Raw genomic sequence first — 13,716 nt, forward strand, 5'->3', positions numbered from 1 at the left:
CCGTTATTGCCTCCTAGGTTGACTAGGCTTAATGTTTAATATCACTCAATAGCGTATTTTTTTAAATTTTAACTTCAAGCAATTCTTAACAGTTTTGACTGTTTTCCTGCAATGGTTCACGTGTGTGTTATCCATTGCAAACTGATCTTAAAAATAATGATGAAGTTTTTTTTCCGTCGCGTTTTACACGTCTTTGGCACAGCACATGGTTTGGCAGTGTTTTTTTTTTTGTGTTACTTCTATGTAGAAAACTTATTGTCAATCAGTCAATCAGTTGAAGTCTGTTCAGCTTGCTTTGGCAGTTGTTATCTTCACAGCCAACTCTTCTTGAATTATGATTGCAAAGACTGCAACAGTTAATTACATTATTCTATCCTTCCTCCGGCAGCCTTCCTAGCAAATTTCAAACTTCAAATTTTAAGTGTCAATATTTAATATCATTCAATTACATAGTTTTCTTTTTTGAAATGGTAAGCCACATACAATTTGAGCAAAGGTTTGACAATGTGGATCTATATCACGACCTTTCAGGAACGTGTGTGTGTGTGTGTATGTGAATATTCGTAACAGGATTACAGTAAAATCAACTGCTTTCTTCTGCGGCTCCTAAACCTTACAAGCATTGCTGATTAGTGTTCGCTCTCTTTCTATCACACTCTCTCTCCCTCTCTCTCTCTTTCCCTCTCTCTCTCTCCCTCCCGTTCTCCCTCTCTTGCCCGCTCTAACTCCCTCTCTCTCTCTACAATCCACCCATACCTTAAAGCTTTAATGTTATAAATATTTGCACTAGGAACTAAGAGAAATTGTTTATGAAAGCGAAAGAACAAAGCTGCAAATTTAATAGTGTTGTCAATGATCCTATTATCCCAGTGGCCCTGGTGCTATGATGGTAAAAGCGTAATGGCGGCTCATCATCTTCCCCGTAACCCGCTAGAACGTCGTCGTAGTCGTAAAACTACTAGCAACTAACGATCGCACCAGGGATGTCGTTATGATGATGATGAAGGTGGTGGCTAGAGCAATCCTGAGGCAGAATTTAATGAACACAAACACAAACAGAGTACCTGGTACCTGGTGGTGCGCGTCCACTGTGACATCCGCCGTACGATATCAAGGGCAGGGATGGGGGTTGCCTATTAGCCTATCAACTTAAATCGTTTGCCGCTCTTCGTCACAGCCGGGCCAGGGATATATCACGGACGTTGCATTTTTACAGCCCCAAAACCCTTTACGGTAGAATGTATATGGCATTTGGTCAGTCTCTAGATGGTAATGGCGGACGTACCATGGGTGCTCGTTGCGGACATGAAGCAATCGAGCGAACAAATTTAATTTGGATCCTTTGCGAATGGCACTCACTACATCGTGGCGCTATAAAGCAAAACGAATAGTAAGCGCCAAGAAGAAAAAAATGGTCAGTTACAGCTACTCACCAGCATCGCTCACCAGCACCTTCCGCGAGACGCGATGGATTGGTCTTGGCTTTTGTGCTGGTGTTGGGCAACGCTGCTTAAGCCATGTGCAGCACTGCAGCAATTTCCTCGAAGCATATACAGTTCCGCTTCAACAGCTCGTCAAACGATGGAATCTTGTGCGCATTCATGTTAATGCATTTCTTATGCAGCAATCGCTGCTCGTCGGGGATCCCCAGTCTTTCGTAGCTGGCGTTTCGGCTGGTGGCCAGAAATTTCGAATTCCATGCCATACCGAGCGATCGTGTGTTCAACTGCACCAGGTTCGGCGGCACTGATATGCCTAATCGCATTTCGCCAACAACCTGCAGGTTGACCAGCAGCATGGACTAGAAAAAAGGAGGGCGTGAATAGAATTCGGTCAGCACACAAGGCAGGACGCCACCTTCTTACCTGAAGCTGCGGCAACTTAAACAGCTTGCGCAGCGTTTTCGCCGGGATCTTCGACAAGTTGTCGTAACCGATGATCTTGAGGCTTTTGACCGCTGCTAGCGTTCCTTCAACATCCCAAAACAAATATCTTGCCACGTCCATGTTGCGGCAAATCAGCACCAGATTCTGAACCGCTGAAGCCGCATCGATCGCGTCCTGGTAAATGTTCACCACCTGCTCGGACAGCAGCTGCGGCGTGTCGATGATCAAGGTGCGCAGCTTGGGCAGCGGTTGCTGCAGAAAGCGCAACGGCACGGGCTGCGGTACACGCAGGAAGAGCGTTTCCAGCTCGGGCACGTCCCCAAACTCCAGCCGCCCGTTGCAGTTGGAGAAGGATAGCTCACGCACGTTCGGTATCGCCAGCACCAGCGTGCCTATCACCTCGTTCAGGGATAGGCAAAGTTTGCGCACGTTGCCCAGCTTAACCTCTACCCGCTGGTCGACTGCAACCATCGCGCGGCATTGATGTATATGCAGATCCTCGATCCGCTGCCACAGGGAAGCGCGCACCATCACGGCCGTGATGTCGACCCGTTCGAGCCACAACGCGTTCAGCGTGGAGCAGCGCTGCAGGAAAGCGCGGAGTAGCTCCGGCTCCGGCCCATTGCCAGGATATTGGAACAGCTTTAGCTGCCTCAATCCACTCAGATTGCGAGCGATACGGTCCCAATCCGGGTTACTGATGTACACCGTACGATCGTCAATGTGCAGGCACAGGTATGCCAAGTTTGGCAACGGATTACCGGACAGCAGATCGAAAATTTGATCACTAGCCTTCGTGTGCAAGTACCGCAATGTGTCGACCGTTTCTATCTGTGCCAGGCACCGATAGAACGGGGACTGCAGCCATAAGTTACGCGGCTTTCCCAACCATACGTGCTGCAGCTTTGGGGCGTACAGTTTCAATGCGGCCTGTGGGATGTACCTATTGCCAATTTGCTCATGCCACTCCAGGTATTTCAAATTCGGCATTTGCATCACCCCGGTTTTCGTTTGGGTTTCTGCAAACACCTCGCCTTGCACCAGCACTACAAGCCGCTCGAGTTGGGCAAACAGTAATGGCATACGCAGCGCTAGCTGGAATATTTGCAGCTCATGCGTGTCATGCACATGCAGCTCCTTTATGCTGGGCGTTTTTGCCATGATCGCCGTCACGCGTTTCTTCAGCTCTTTAACCACACTGGGCTCCATATTGGGCCCAGCAACGATTCCAATAGCTCGGTAAACCCGGTTAGACTGCTGCAGGACATTCAGCTCTATCATCTCTTCCACGGTGCAGCGTTCGCCAAACCGTGTTATAGCATTGCGTATGCTATTTAACCAAAGTATCCCTTTCTCCATCATGACCGTATCCTTCAACTGCCGGCACACCGTGCTTAGCGATTTGCGATCCTTAAGTGGCAGATAGCCACCTATCTTCCGCAAAATCTCCTCTGGAAGGTCGAGAATTCCGGTCGATTCTTCTGGTGCGCTGAAATGTATAAAAGAGAGAGAGAGAGAGAGAGAGAGAGAGATGAGGGGGAGAGGGAAAGTGAATGGTGGCCAGTTTACAATGCATCAGTGTGATGAAATATCGAGTTCTTAACACCCGGAAGGTCCTTATCCTTAACACCCGGAAGGTGTGCCTATCGGTTACTAATGATGGGCAGGTCAACCCGAACCTACCGAGTCGAAGCCATCCGTAAGCGACCCGAAATACGTTGGGGTCGTATGCCTAGTTTCTACGAGTTCGGGTCGACCCATGGGTGCAATGAGTTCGGGTCCCGTAATCGCTACGAATCGATCCGGACTCGTTGCACCCACGGGTCGATCCGTAAAAAGTGACGTATGATCCACCACTAGTGGTTGCGCAATAAGTGTACAGTCTGCAAATCGCATCAGCTAGGCATAACGTTTTCTCGCGGCCATTTCCGGCGTTAATGGACACAATCGACGCAAATGAGAATGCATAAAAATGATCTTTTAAAATATTTTGCTTCGTTTGGCTATTTGTTGAAAAATCATCAAGCAGCAGCTGTGCAGTTGTGCGGTATAGCGAAGCTTCCAGATCGCTGAGCTTTGATTTTCCATTGCCTATTTGTCGGTTGGCAAACTCGGTACGGGGAAAGCGATAGATTCGATGCCGGTGATTCCCGCAGCTCAATATTGAGTGAGATGCGTCGCAAAAAGATTAACTGAGACTGGCTGACCAGAGCTCCAGAGCGTCCGTTTGCCGCTCGAACGCTCAATTCAGATGGCTACAGAGTTTGCTCAGCAATTTGCATCCAATTTAATAAAAGAATGGGTGAGCTCAGTAAATCAAAAGCTAAAGAGAATACGGGCAAAAGTGACAAAGTTGTGGCCAAGGGTACCATCGAAACTAGAAGTGGGCAAAATGAACGAGAACCTACTCACCCAACTCGGTTCATCAGCGTGAGTGAAAATGAACTCGTGAATGAAACAAATGAACTAAACGGTTCATAATGACCAATCTCATAATTACATTCTTCTTCCTTCTGGCTTAAGGACATATTCGGTTATGCCTGCCATTTCTGGCTAATTAGACTACTCGATTCCCTGTAATTGGAAAGGCACGATCCTTCACACTGTGGGAGGACGCGGTACCGATGGCAGTTGAACCTGTCGTTGTATTAATACTGGTCCCGGTATTAATGTCACAGCCCTTAATGCCAACCGTCTTATTCTTTACTGATCAGTCTCTTATCAACCGGGATTCATGAAAATATCCCTATATCATGAATATTATATTCACCGAAATAAACGTGTAGTTCGGTCAAATGTAACGCCAATCCGTTCTGGAAAAACTGTCGCCAGCAGATGAGCGAAACAATTTTTCATACGCTGAATACTCCTCAAACTTGCCATCTCAGAAGCCATCTGGTGTTTTAAAGCCAGGCTACAGAGATGCGAGATGCCAAAAAGATTTCGCTAAAAAGGGGGGGGGGGGATTTGCGAAATTTTTCCGTCAAAATCATCTCGGTTCATCTACCCGAGTTGTTTAGAGCACTATCTCTCTCTCTTCAACCTAAAACTACCTGGCTAGAGGGCTAGAGAGAAGCGAAATCTTTCCGAGATTTCAGCTCGAGGAGGCGAAATCTTTTTCGAGGAGGCGAAATGTAGCCTGGCTTTTAGGCAAGGAAGAAGCATCCTGCATCGGATTTTGTTTGTCGTGTGAATTGGAATATGTGCGTAAGAAGTGAACAAAAAGAAACATTCAATCGAATAGCCACAAAGTGTTCACTGTGCTACGTAACATGGGAGAGAATTGTTACCTGTATGCACGCAAGCACAAACGAACCACACGCACACACTCTCAAAAACTGCTTCACAAGATCTGCTGCTGCTGCGAATCTCTTGTGACGCTCGTTACGAAGCGATGAATTGCGCTCAAAATTCACTCTCGGTCGAGCTCTTTGCCACCAAAAAGAGACTACTACTGCTGTTGAGTGAGGGAGATGAATAGAGCGCGCTTTGTCGTGTGCTGCTATGTAGATGTGTTCACAAATGAACGGAAAAGGACTGATCAAAACTGATTATTGCACTGAATGAATGGGGATAGGAACTGTAAGCCATCTTTCGAATTGAATGAAGTCATTCACTCCGAATCCATTTGCCCACCTCTACATTAAACTCTACTCGCCAGTGGCCATCAAATATCTCTTCTGAACAAACACTTGCCAGGATGGATGGGCAACGAGAACGAAAGGCTTGTGTAGCTAATGCCTTACCTTGTCGATGACATTGTCGATAGGTGTCGTTCGGTCCTGCGCCACTACGGCTGTGCAAGTTATCTGTAAAACATGAAACAAGTATTAACATTTATGCGAGCGATCGTAACATTACATGGAAATAGATAAATCCTTACCCGGACGTAATGCGCCCGTTACTGATGTAAAATGGTTGATGTTTCTGCGCGCTCTCTTTCTTTCTCTCTCTACCACGCACACACGCACACGCATCCAGTCACAAGAAATTTGCAGTAAGAAGCGTCACATCAGTGACCACACCAATAGCTGAAAAAAAAAATAGTGTTACATATTTTTTCACCTTAAATGCTCTTTAAACTGTTTCCACCGAATCTCTTCAAACAACTCCCTGGTCAAGCCGCGATGCCAAATCAATCCCTACCATGCGCAACTTGCCTGCGAAAAATTGCCCACGCAAACTGCTCAACACACTCACGCAGCGATGCGAAAAGTTGCGCTTTTTGTCCTAGCTGGGCGGTTTTCTGAATCGGCCACCATCTTGCGGGGTAGCAATTTTCGATCTTTTCCTTGCCGCTTGGCCAAAAACCTTACCTGTTTGGTAACTAACGCGGGTTCTTACGTACCAAAATCTTCTTCGTGTATGGATGAACAAAGTAAAACTAGCACTCCAAAGATGCGCAGCGAAAATGATGAACAATTTCCTCAATGGCTGGCACTATGACTGAGGAGAGCACGCGCGTGGTGATACACCGGCACAAGGAGTCTGTACTGATCGCTGCCACCCCGTCAATGCATGGGATCAGGCATCGAACACACGCACACACACAAACGCGCGCAGTGTTACCGCACTGTGCACGTGTAAAATCTTCAGCGCACACGCACACCATCACAGAGTACACGTGCAAAATCTTTCGCCACTGTGCGTGTAGTGGTGTGAATACATGTCGGTTACGTTACCATGGAAACTACTGCGAGTTACTGAGGTGAAGTATCCGATTCGCAAATGTTCAAGGTATTTCAAGCTTGCCCTTTTCCGAAGGTTATTAAAACCTTTCTGTATTAAGGATCCTCGTTCTGTTTCTGATTCTCTTCTACGGTTTCTGTGCTAAGAATGGTCTCTATTTTCTTGCCTTTCCGCTAAAGCCTGTTTCTCGACAAGCTGCTGTTGGGCTGCCATTTCTGAATTTCTGTCCGACTTGATATGGACAAGGTGTAGGTGAGATGCAAATCATTGCTAGATGCCCATCGAATCGATAGGACAATATTTACAGCTAATATATACCCTGGATTATCAAACATTTTTCAATTAGCGGAACCTTTTATTGTGGTGCTGCCCTTTAGACGGCAGTTCCAGGGATGAAAACGCATCCGGAACCGTTCCCCCGAAGTGAGTACTGTCTGACGTAGGTCATTCCAGAGTAAACCCGTAATGTGGCCTGTTTCGGTCAATCAGCTACCAATGCCAGGGATCTGCTTTCAGCATATCCTTACGTGGCTTTACCAGATCAGATATATTTAACCAGATTACCAGATCAGATATATTTTATAATATACGACGCTATCAATCAAACAATTCCAAGATGACAGAAGAACGCCTTGAAAAAGGAATGTTTGGTACATTGCATTGCTCTAGGACCAGAGCGCAATCCGACCAAATTCCAGCCATCCTCTACCATTAGGACCATCCGCTTGACTCATGGAAACCGTTTCACCTTGAGCTATAAGCTCGGGAGCGATGTAACTAAAAAAAAAGGCTAATAAAAGACCCATCCCTGTACCGATACGACCGACCACACCTAGATGAAATGTGCTGGCCCGTCCATAACGTGGGACGGAAGCCAAGCGATAATGAATGGGTTTCTAAGTGTGCTCCCTTCACCGATACCATCGTCCTGGGCCCGGAGCGAGCTTACCATCAGCGAACCCCTTAAGCGCACCGATAAACAACACCGTCTGCAGTTTCACTCGCGGGCCACACCTAACCATTCTAACCGTGAATATATAAAGCGCGAAACTGCTACAACAACAAAACAGCTCTGCCACAAATGCAACAGCTAACTATTACAAAGATACAAACGGTTCGTGAAGGTTGAGTGGTTGCTACTGGACTTGGGTTTTGTTTTTGGACAATTTTTAAACAGTCAGTTAGGCTAGTTCTAGCTCTGGGAGGCGCAAGGTACAAACGGTCCAAGGAAAGGGAGGGGGGGGGTGAAAATTTACGACCATGTCCCCCCCCCCCCCACCCCCCAATGTCTATGGGTGGTAGACCGGGTGATTTTCTTTTTTCGACGGTATCATCACTATCACGCGTTATTTGATAAGCTCGGGGGCTTGGTCCGGCTCCGGTAAAGTGATTGTTTTTGGACGTGCCAAGGAGGGAAAAAAGGCTGGACAAAGCACAACGAAGGAGTGGAACCATTCCACTCCACTCGATTTCGCTGGTGGTACACGCTGGCATGCCGCAAAGCATCGGTTTTTGTTCGCGAGAAACAAATGCCATGTCGTGTTCGTGGAAGTGTATTTTTTCGATTAATTACATTATGTTGCAAAAAAACGAAACACTAATCGGGGGAAATGTCCTACGGTAAGGACCTTCAATGGCGATTGCGATTAAGGATGGTTTATAAGCTACTGGATGAGTTTCTATCCAATACAGTTCATAGTCCTGCTAACCCGGAAGCCTACGGGACACTTACATGGCGGCTAATGTCGAACGTTTTCATGCTCTTTACAGGGTGACGCAGGGCTCGAGTACATGTTCAAGTTCGGTTATACGATCGTGCTTGTCACGGTCGCCATTATGATTTGGGCGTCGCTGGCACGTGCCCGTGAAATCGACACGCAAAACCATCCACCGTGTGCATTTAATCCACTGTGCTCCTGCTCCAAGAGTGCACCGGATCTGGGCGTCGTCAATTGCCGTGATGTGCTGTTTCCGGCCGTACCTAAAATCATCAACAGTTCCAAGGTATATCGCTGCAGAACACAATCCATCAATACCCTCAACCATATCCTACTTACCAACACATCCGTTCCGCCGTTTCAGCTGTTCATGCTCACGATGGACCGGACGGGATTACGCGAGCTGGAACCATACTTCCTGCAGTCAACCGGTCTGTATCGGCTCGAGATCACGAACAATCCACTCACCGAGCTGCCGGACGAAGCGTTGTACGGGTTGGAGCGTACCTTGTGGGAACTGGTGCTGGAGCATAACCAGCTGGTGGACATACCGTCACGCACGATCCGCGATTTGCGCAAGTTGCGCTTGCTGAGCTTGCGGGACAACGATATTACCACCGTCGCACCGGACGCCTTCCGTGGGGTAGAGAGCACGCTGCAAACCCTGGTGCTAGCCGACAACTCCATCACACAGCTGGCGGCGAACACATTGGCCGGGTTGCCGAACCTAGAAACGCTCGACCTGTCCGGGAACGGGTTAATACAGCTGGATGCGGCCGTGTTTCGTGATGGGCTGGGGAAGCTGGCGAAGCTGCTGCTAGCCGACAACCTGCTGCAACACGTCCCGTACGAGGCGGTGAGCGTGTTGAGTCGGCTCCGCACGCTGGATCTTTCCCGCAATCGGTTACAGGACCTGTCGCTGGATGACGATGAGCAGCAGGGCCCTGGTATGGGCGGTGCTAACTTCCGCCTGACGCTGGACTCGCTCAACCTAAGCTACAACGAAATGGAAACATTGCCGGCCGCCTCCTTTACGCAGTTCGACACAGCGAACATTACGCTGCTGGATGGTAATCCGCTCAGCGTGGTTGAGGATAACGCGTTTCGATCGGCAAAGATACGCGAACTGTACGTCCGGCACTGTGATCTGGACCATGTGCAGCCGGAAGCATTCTCGGGGCTGGAAAACTATCTGCAGGTGCTCGATTTGTCCGGCAACAATCTGACGGACGTGGCGGACAATCTGTTCCGTGGGTTCGATAATCTGAGGTAAGGCTTCGCTCTGTCAGTACGATGGTTAGTGTGCGAGTATGCTTCCCTTGTATTTTTTTTTTCTTTTCTGCAGATACCTTAACGTCAAAGACAACCTGTTACGCCATCCGGACCAGCGGAATGCATCTCCTTTTGCTCGGTTGAATCTGCACCGGCTAGAGGCAGTGGGCCAGCGCAACCAACCAGTTGCGTTAGCCGACCTGGGCAGCATGCGTAACTTGCGCTCGCTTACCATTTCCAACCTACCCTCGACCAGCCTCGGTCCGGACGATTTCGTCAACTTTAGCCCAGAGCTGGAGGAGCTTCGTCTGAACAGGGCTTCGCTGAAGGTGATCAAGGCGCACGCGTTCACACACGTCCGTGGGCTCAAGCGGCTCGATCTGAGCGAAAACCGTATTGATTCCATCGAGCCGGACGCATTCACCGACGTGGGACATGCGCTCGTGTCGCTCCGTGCGTCACACGGACTCGGTTCGCAGCTGGTCGTGTTTCCGATCGAAGCGTTCCGAAAGCTTACCGCCCTGGAGGCACTCGATTTGAGCAACAATCGGTTGAAGGCAGTCGGTGACACGGCCTTCCATCTGCTCCGCAATCTGGTTAGTCTCGAGCTGCACGACAATCAGATCGACGCGCTTGCCAAGGGCACGTTCCAGGCGGACATCCACACGAAGCTGATGATGATTTCGCTCAGCTACAACAACATCAAACAGCTGCTAACACACACGTTCGTCGATCTGGAGGAGCTGGAGGCACTGCTGCTCGAGGACAATCGTATCGAAACGATCGAGAAGCGTACCTTTATGAACCTGAGCAACTTGAAGCTTATTAACCTTCGCGGCAATCGTCTAAGCAAGATTGCGGACGAAGCATTCCAGGTACTATAGCGGGGCCGGGGGAATCGGTAACCCTCCTCCATCAGGTATGCTGATGCTTTGTATGTTTTGCTCGTTGTCACAGAACCTACCGGAGCTGGAGAAACTGGACCTAGCGTACAATTCGCTTGCTGCGTTCGATTTCATGTATCTGGATCAGGTAAATCCCGGATACCGAACACTACTCCCCGTACAACGATTGGACCTCTATTGTGTGTCTTTCTCGCAGGTTGGCTCACTGACGTCGCTGGAGGTGGATGTAAGCCATAACAAGATACAAACGCTCGGCATGGCGGTAAACGTGACCGAATCGTCCGGTGGCCATGGTAATCGGGAACAGCAACAGCAGCAGCCCCAGCAGCAGCATCAACCCACCATACACTCCAACATCCGGTCGCTCGACTTTTCCCACAACAACATCTCCCGCATCGTTCCTGGCTACTTCCGCCCAGCGGAGCTATCACTGATGAAGCTAGTACTGCGCAACAATAAGCTGTCTGCGATTACGCGCGAGCTGTTCGGCACCATGCCCCATCTGCATTGGCTCGATTTGACCGACAACGAGATAACCGACCTGGAGTACGACACGCTGCGCAGTACGCGCAAGCTGCAGGTGTTAAAGCTGTCCCACAATCTGCTGACCGAGGTGCCGGCCGACCTGTTCCGCAATGTAAACAGTTTGCGTGTGCTAGAGCTAGCGCACAACAACCTCAAGTATCTGCCGGACAATCTGCTGCTGAGCGAAGGACTGGAACGGCTGGACGTATCCCACAACCAGTTTACGAAGATACCGGTCACCGCACTGTCCAACATGGCCGCGCTGTCGTTGTGCGAGCTGGACCTTAGCCACAACCATATCGGTGCCATCCACAGTATCGATCTGAGCAACAAATTTCGCGTGAGTAGTGCAGCATCGGTACACCTGCTGCCAGTGTGCGATCACTCACACCGCTGTCTTTCGTATTGCAGTCACTGTCCTGGTTGGATCTATCGCACAACCGGCTCGTACGGTTAGAGGATGCTGCCTTCGCAACCCTGCCGCGACTGTCCGTGCTCAATCTTTCCCACAACGACGAGCTGGAGGTAATGGGCAAAGCGTTTGTGGGGCTGGAAAACAGTTTGATCGAGCTGGAGCTGGCCAACGTGTCGCTCAGCTCGGTGCCGGAGCTGTCGAATCCTTCGCTGCGTGTGCTCAAGATTTCTCACAACGATTTGCCCTCGATTCCACCGGAGCTAGCGGCCAACATGACGTCGCTGAGGGTGTTGGACCTTTCGGAAAATGATCTGACGAGCGTGCCGCTAATAACGCACTCGCTGCCGAATCTGAAGTACGTTGGGCCGTCAACCATCAACCCTCCTCTTGTGGAGGTGTATGCAGTCTGCTATTAATCCTTGTCCGTTCCCTATCTTCCGTTCGTAGACATCTTTCACTCTCAGGCAATCCCATCACAACACTGTCCAACACGAGTTTGCTTGGTGCTGCGGACACGCTGGAACATTTGGACATAGCCAATCTCAACCTGCACTCAATCGAGGTATGATTCATTGCGCTGCCGGGGTACGGGTGACTCGACTTATCTCACCCGCTCTTTTTTCACTGCCCCACAGACAGGGGTGCTGAACAAACTCCACTTCCTGCGGTCGCTGCGCGTATCGACCTTCCCGGCACTGCCCAACTTTAACATCCCGCGCATACTGGAAAATGCGAACAATCTGCGTGAGCTGTGGATCGAAGCGCCGAAACCACCTTCCAGCTCCTTCGCGACTGGACCGGCGGGATCAACCGGCACCATGTCGAAGGCTTCGAAGCCGATCGCTGTGCAGGCGACGGATTTGCGCCGCGAGATGGATGGTCTGCTGCCCGGGAAGCTGCAGAGCATTACGTTCGGTGGTACCGGTTTCAGCCGGCTTTCCGATACCGTGCTCAAAGGTGTCCGGTCGGCTACGCTGCACTTCCGCCTGCACAACACCTCGCTGGTCGCACTGCCCGGCAATCTGTTCCGGCATATGGGCAAACCGGTGCGCAACATCACGGTCACGATCGACGATGACAACGATCTGCTGCAAACCGTACCGAACCCGAACACGGCCCACTACCTAGCACTGCCGGAGCATGTCTTCCTGACCGAGCTCGAGATCGGTGGTAGCGTGTTGAACTGTGACTGTGAGATAGGGTAAGCGTAGCGTTAGTGTTTGCCACAAGCTCAACAGCGACTCACCGATACCGAAACACTTGCAGATGGATCGAGTTCTGGCAGCGGAAGCGGCGCCAGTACCTCTGCCCAGCCAATCCGTGGACCGAGACGAGCCTGACCAACTACTTCAAGCACACGACGCCGTTGGCGTACGCGAAGGGTTCCGACTGTGGCGATTCGGCCAACGAGCTGCGCCAGGCACGGTGCAGCAACAAAAACAACGAACTGCTGCTGGAGGTGCTCAAGAAGGATCTGGAGTGTGGCTGGGGCAGCTCGGGCAACCGGTTGGGCATAGTGCCGGCGATTGCGTTCGTGCTCGTGTTTATCGTACTGCTCATCTGACTCATGCGCTACCTGTTCCGTATGTACAGCGAATTCTACGACTACCTCGAGCAGCTCTACAGTGAACAGTCGATCGGTGGCAATGGTTCCGCCGTTGTCGGCAGCTACCTGGACGACGGGTGCGATTACAGCAGTGAGCTGGACATAGAGCTCGAGGAGCTGTGAATAGAAGGGGGGGAGGGGCTTCCAATCCCCCCCCATTATCCCCCAATCATCCGACCATCCGATCAGCTTGCATTTTAACCCATTTTTCGTTGTTACGTTAAGAAATACATACAAGCGAAAGAAATGTTTACATGTTCACACGCGCGCGCCCCGTGTCCGTGCCTTTGTATGCAGCTACAAAAAGATGGATTTTAGGTTTGATTTTCCAACGAGGATAAATGGTAAAGCAGCTTCATGCCGTTTTGTCCGTTACTCAGGTATTCTTTCGCAAAACAACAACAACTGACTGCCGTTAAACTTTAAGCCGTAAAAGGAAGCACTTGATCGTCACCGTTTCTTGACGAGAACCCCTTGTAGTATCATCACCGTTGTTTCATACTTATTTACTTGTGAACCATGTCGCTGTAGTGGTTTTGGGTCGTTTCTCGTTCATTCCATGCGTTGCTGGGTTGTTTAATCGTAAACGTGCATAGCTTGTAAGGCCCAAATGTTGTTGCGAAACCTTTAATAAAGCTTTGCCAAACAAGTTGCTAATGTTTGAAATGGTTCCAGAAGGTTTTGTTTATTTTTCCGGCTT

The 13,716-nt window shown here is 49.8% G+C and overlaps 2 protein-coding genes across 7 annotated transcripts in view; one reads left to right on the forward strand and one right to left on the reverse strand.

Annotated features, from left to right (window-relative positions):
• The window catches only part of LOC118508911 (chaoptin), a 49,932-nt gene extending 36,244 nt beyond the window's left edge, over positions 1 to 13,688 (forward strand). For all 5 annotated transcript variants that reach the window (XM_036048775.1, XM_036048781.1, XM_036048790.1 and 2 more), the window contains 9 exons: positions 8,346 to 8,579; positions 8,658 to 9,562; positions 9,639 to 10,440; positions 10,523 to 10,597; positions 10,667 to 11,335; positions 11,407 to 11,765; positions 11,858 to 11,972; positions 12,046 to 12,611; positions 12,677 to 13,688. In XM_036048775.1, the coding sequence (XP_035904668.1) occupies positions 8,346 to 8,579; positions 8,658 to 9,562; positions 9,639 to 10,440; positions 10,523 to 10,597; positions 10,667 to 11,335; positions 11,407 to 11,765; positions 11,858 to 11,972; positions 12,046 to 12,611; positions 12,677 to 12,974 (4,023 nt within the window). In that variant the 3' untranslated portion in view covers positions 12,975 to 13,688. The remainder of the gene's footprint in view (positions 1 to 8,345; positions 8,580 to 8,657; positions 9,563 to 9,638; positions 10,441 to 10,522; positions 10,598 to 10,666; positions 11,336 to 11,406; positions 11,766 to 11,857; positions 11,973 to 12,045; positions 12,612 to 12,676) is intronic.
• On the reverse strand, positions 148 to 8,442 carry LOC118508941. Of its 2 annotated transcripts, XR_004905829.1 has the most exons (6): positions 8,308 to 8,442; positions 5,770 to 5,917; positions 5,633 to 5,695; positions 1,866 to 3,375; positions 1,434 to 1,801; positions 148 to 1,371 (listed from the first exon to the last, which is right to left on the reverse strand). XR_004905829.1 is itself a non-coding variant. In XM_036048857.1 (5 exons), exons 3-5 carry the CDS (start codon positions 5,644 to 5,646, stop codon positions 1,511 to 1,513), a joined length of 1,815 nt encoding a protein of 604 aa, XP_035904750.1. In that variant the 5' UTR covers positions 5,647 to 5,695; positions 5,770 to 5,917; positions 8,308 to 8,442; the 3' UTR covers positions 148 to 1,510. The 2 variants fall into 2 exon arrangements, 1 of the variants encoding a protein (XP_035904750.1); XM_036048857.1 differs by having other exon boundaries at positions 148 to 1,801.
• Positions 13,689 to 13,716: the final 28 nt, after the last annotated feature.

The sequence above is a fragment of the Anopheles stephensi genome, chromosome X (assembly GCF_013141755.1).
Source record: "Anopheles stephensi strain Indian chromosome X, UCI_ANSTEP_V1.0, whole genome shotgun sequence".
Classification (NCBI taxonomy): Eukaryota; Metazoa; Arthropoda; class Insecta; order Diptera; family Culicidae; genus Anopheles; species Anopheles stephensi.

Coding starts and splice junctions, on each gene's coding strand:
- LOC118508941 (XM_036048857.1), bottom strand. Junction 1,802..1,865: donor TTAAGTTGCCGCAGCTTCAG/GTAAGAAGGTGG, acceptor CCTTTTTTCTAG/TCCATGCTGCTGGTCAACCT.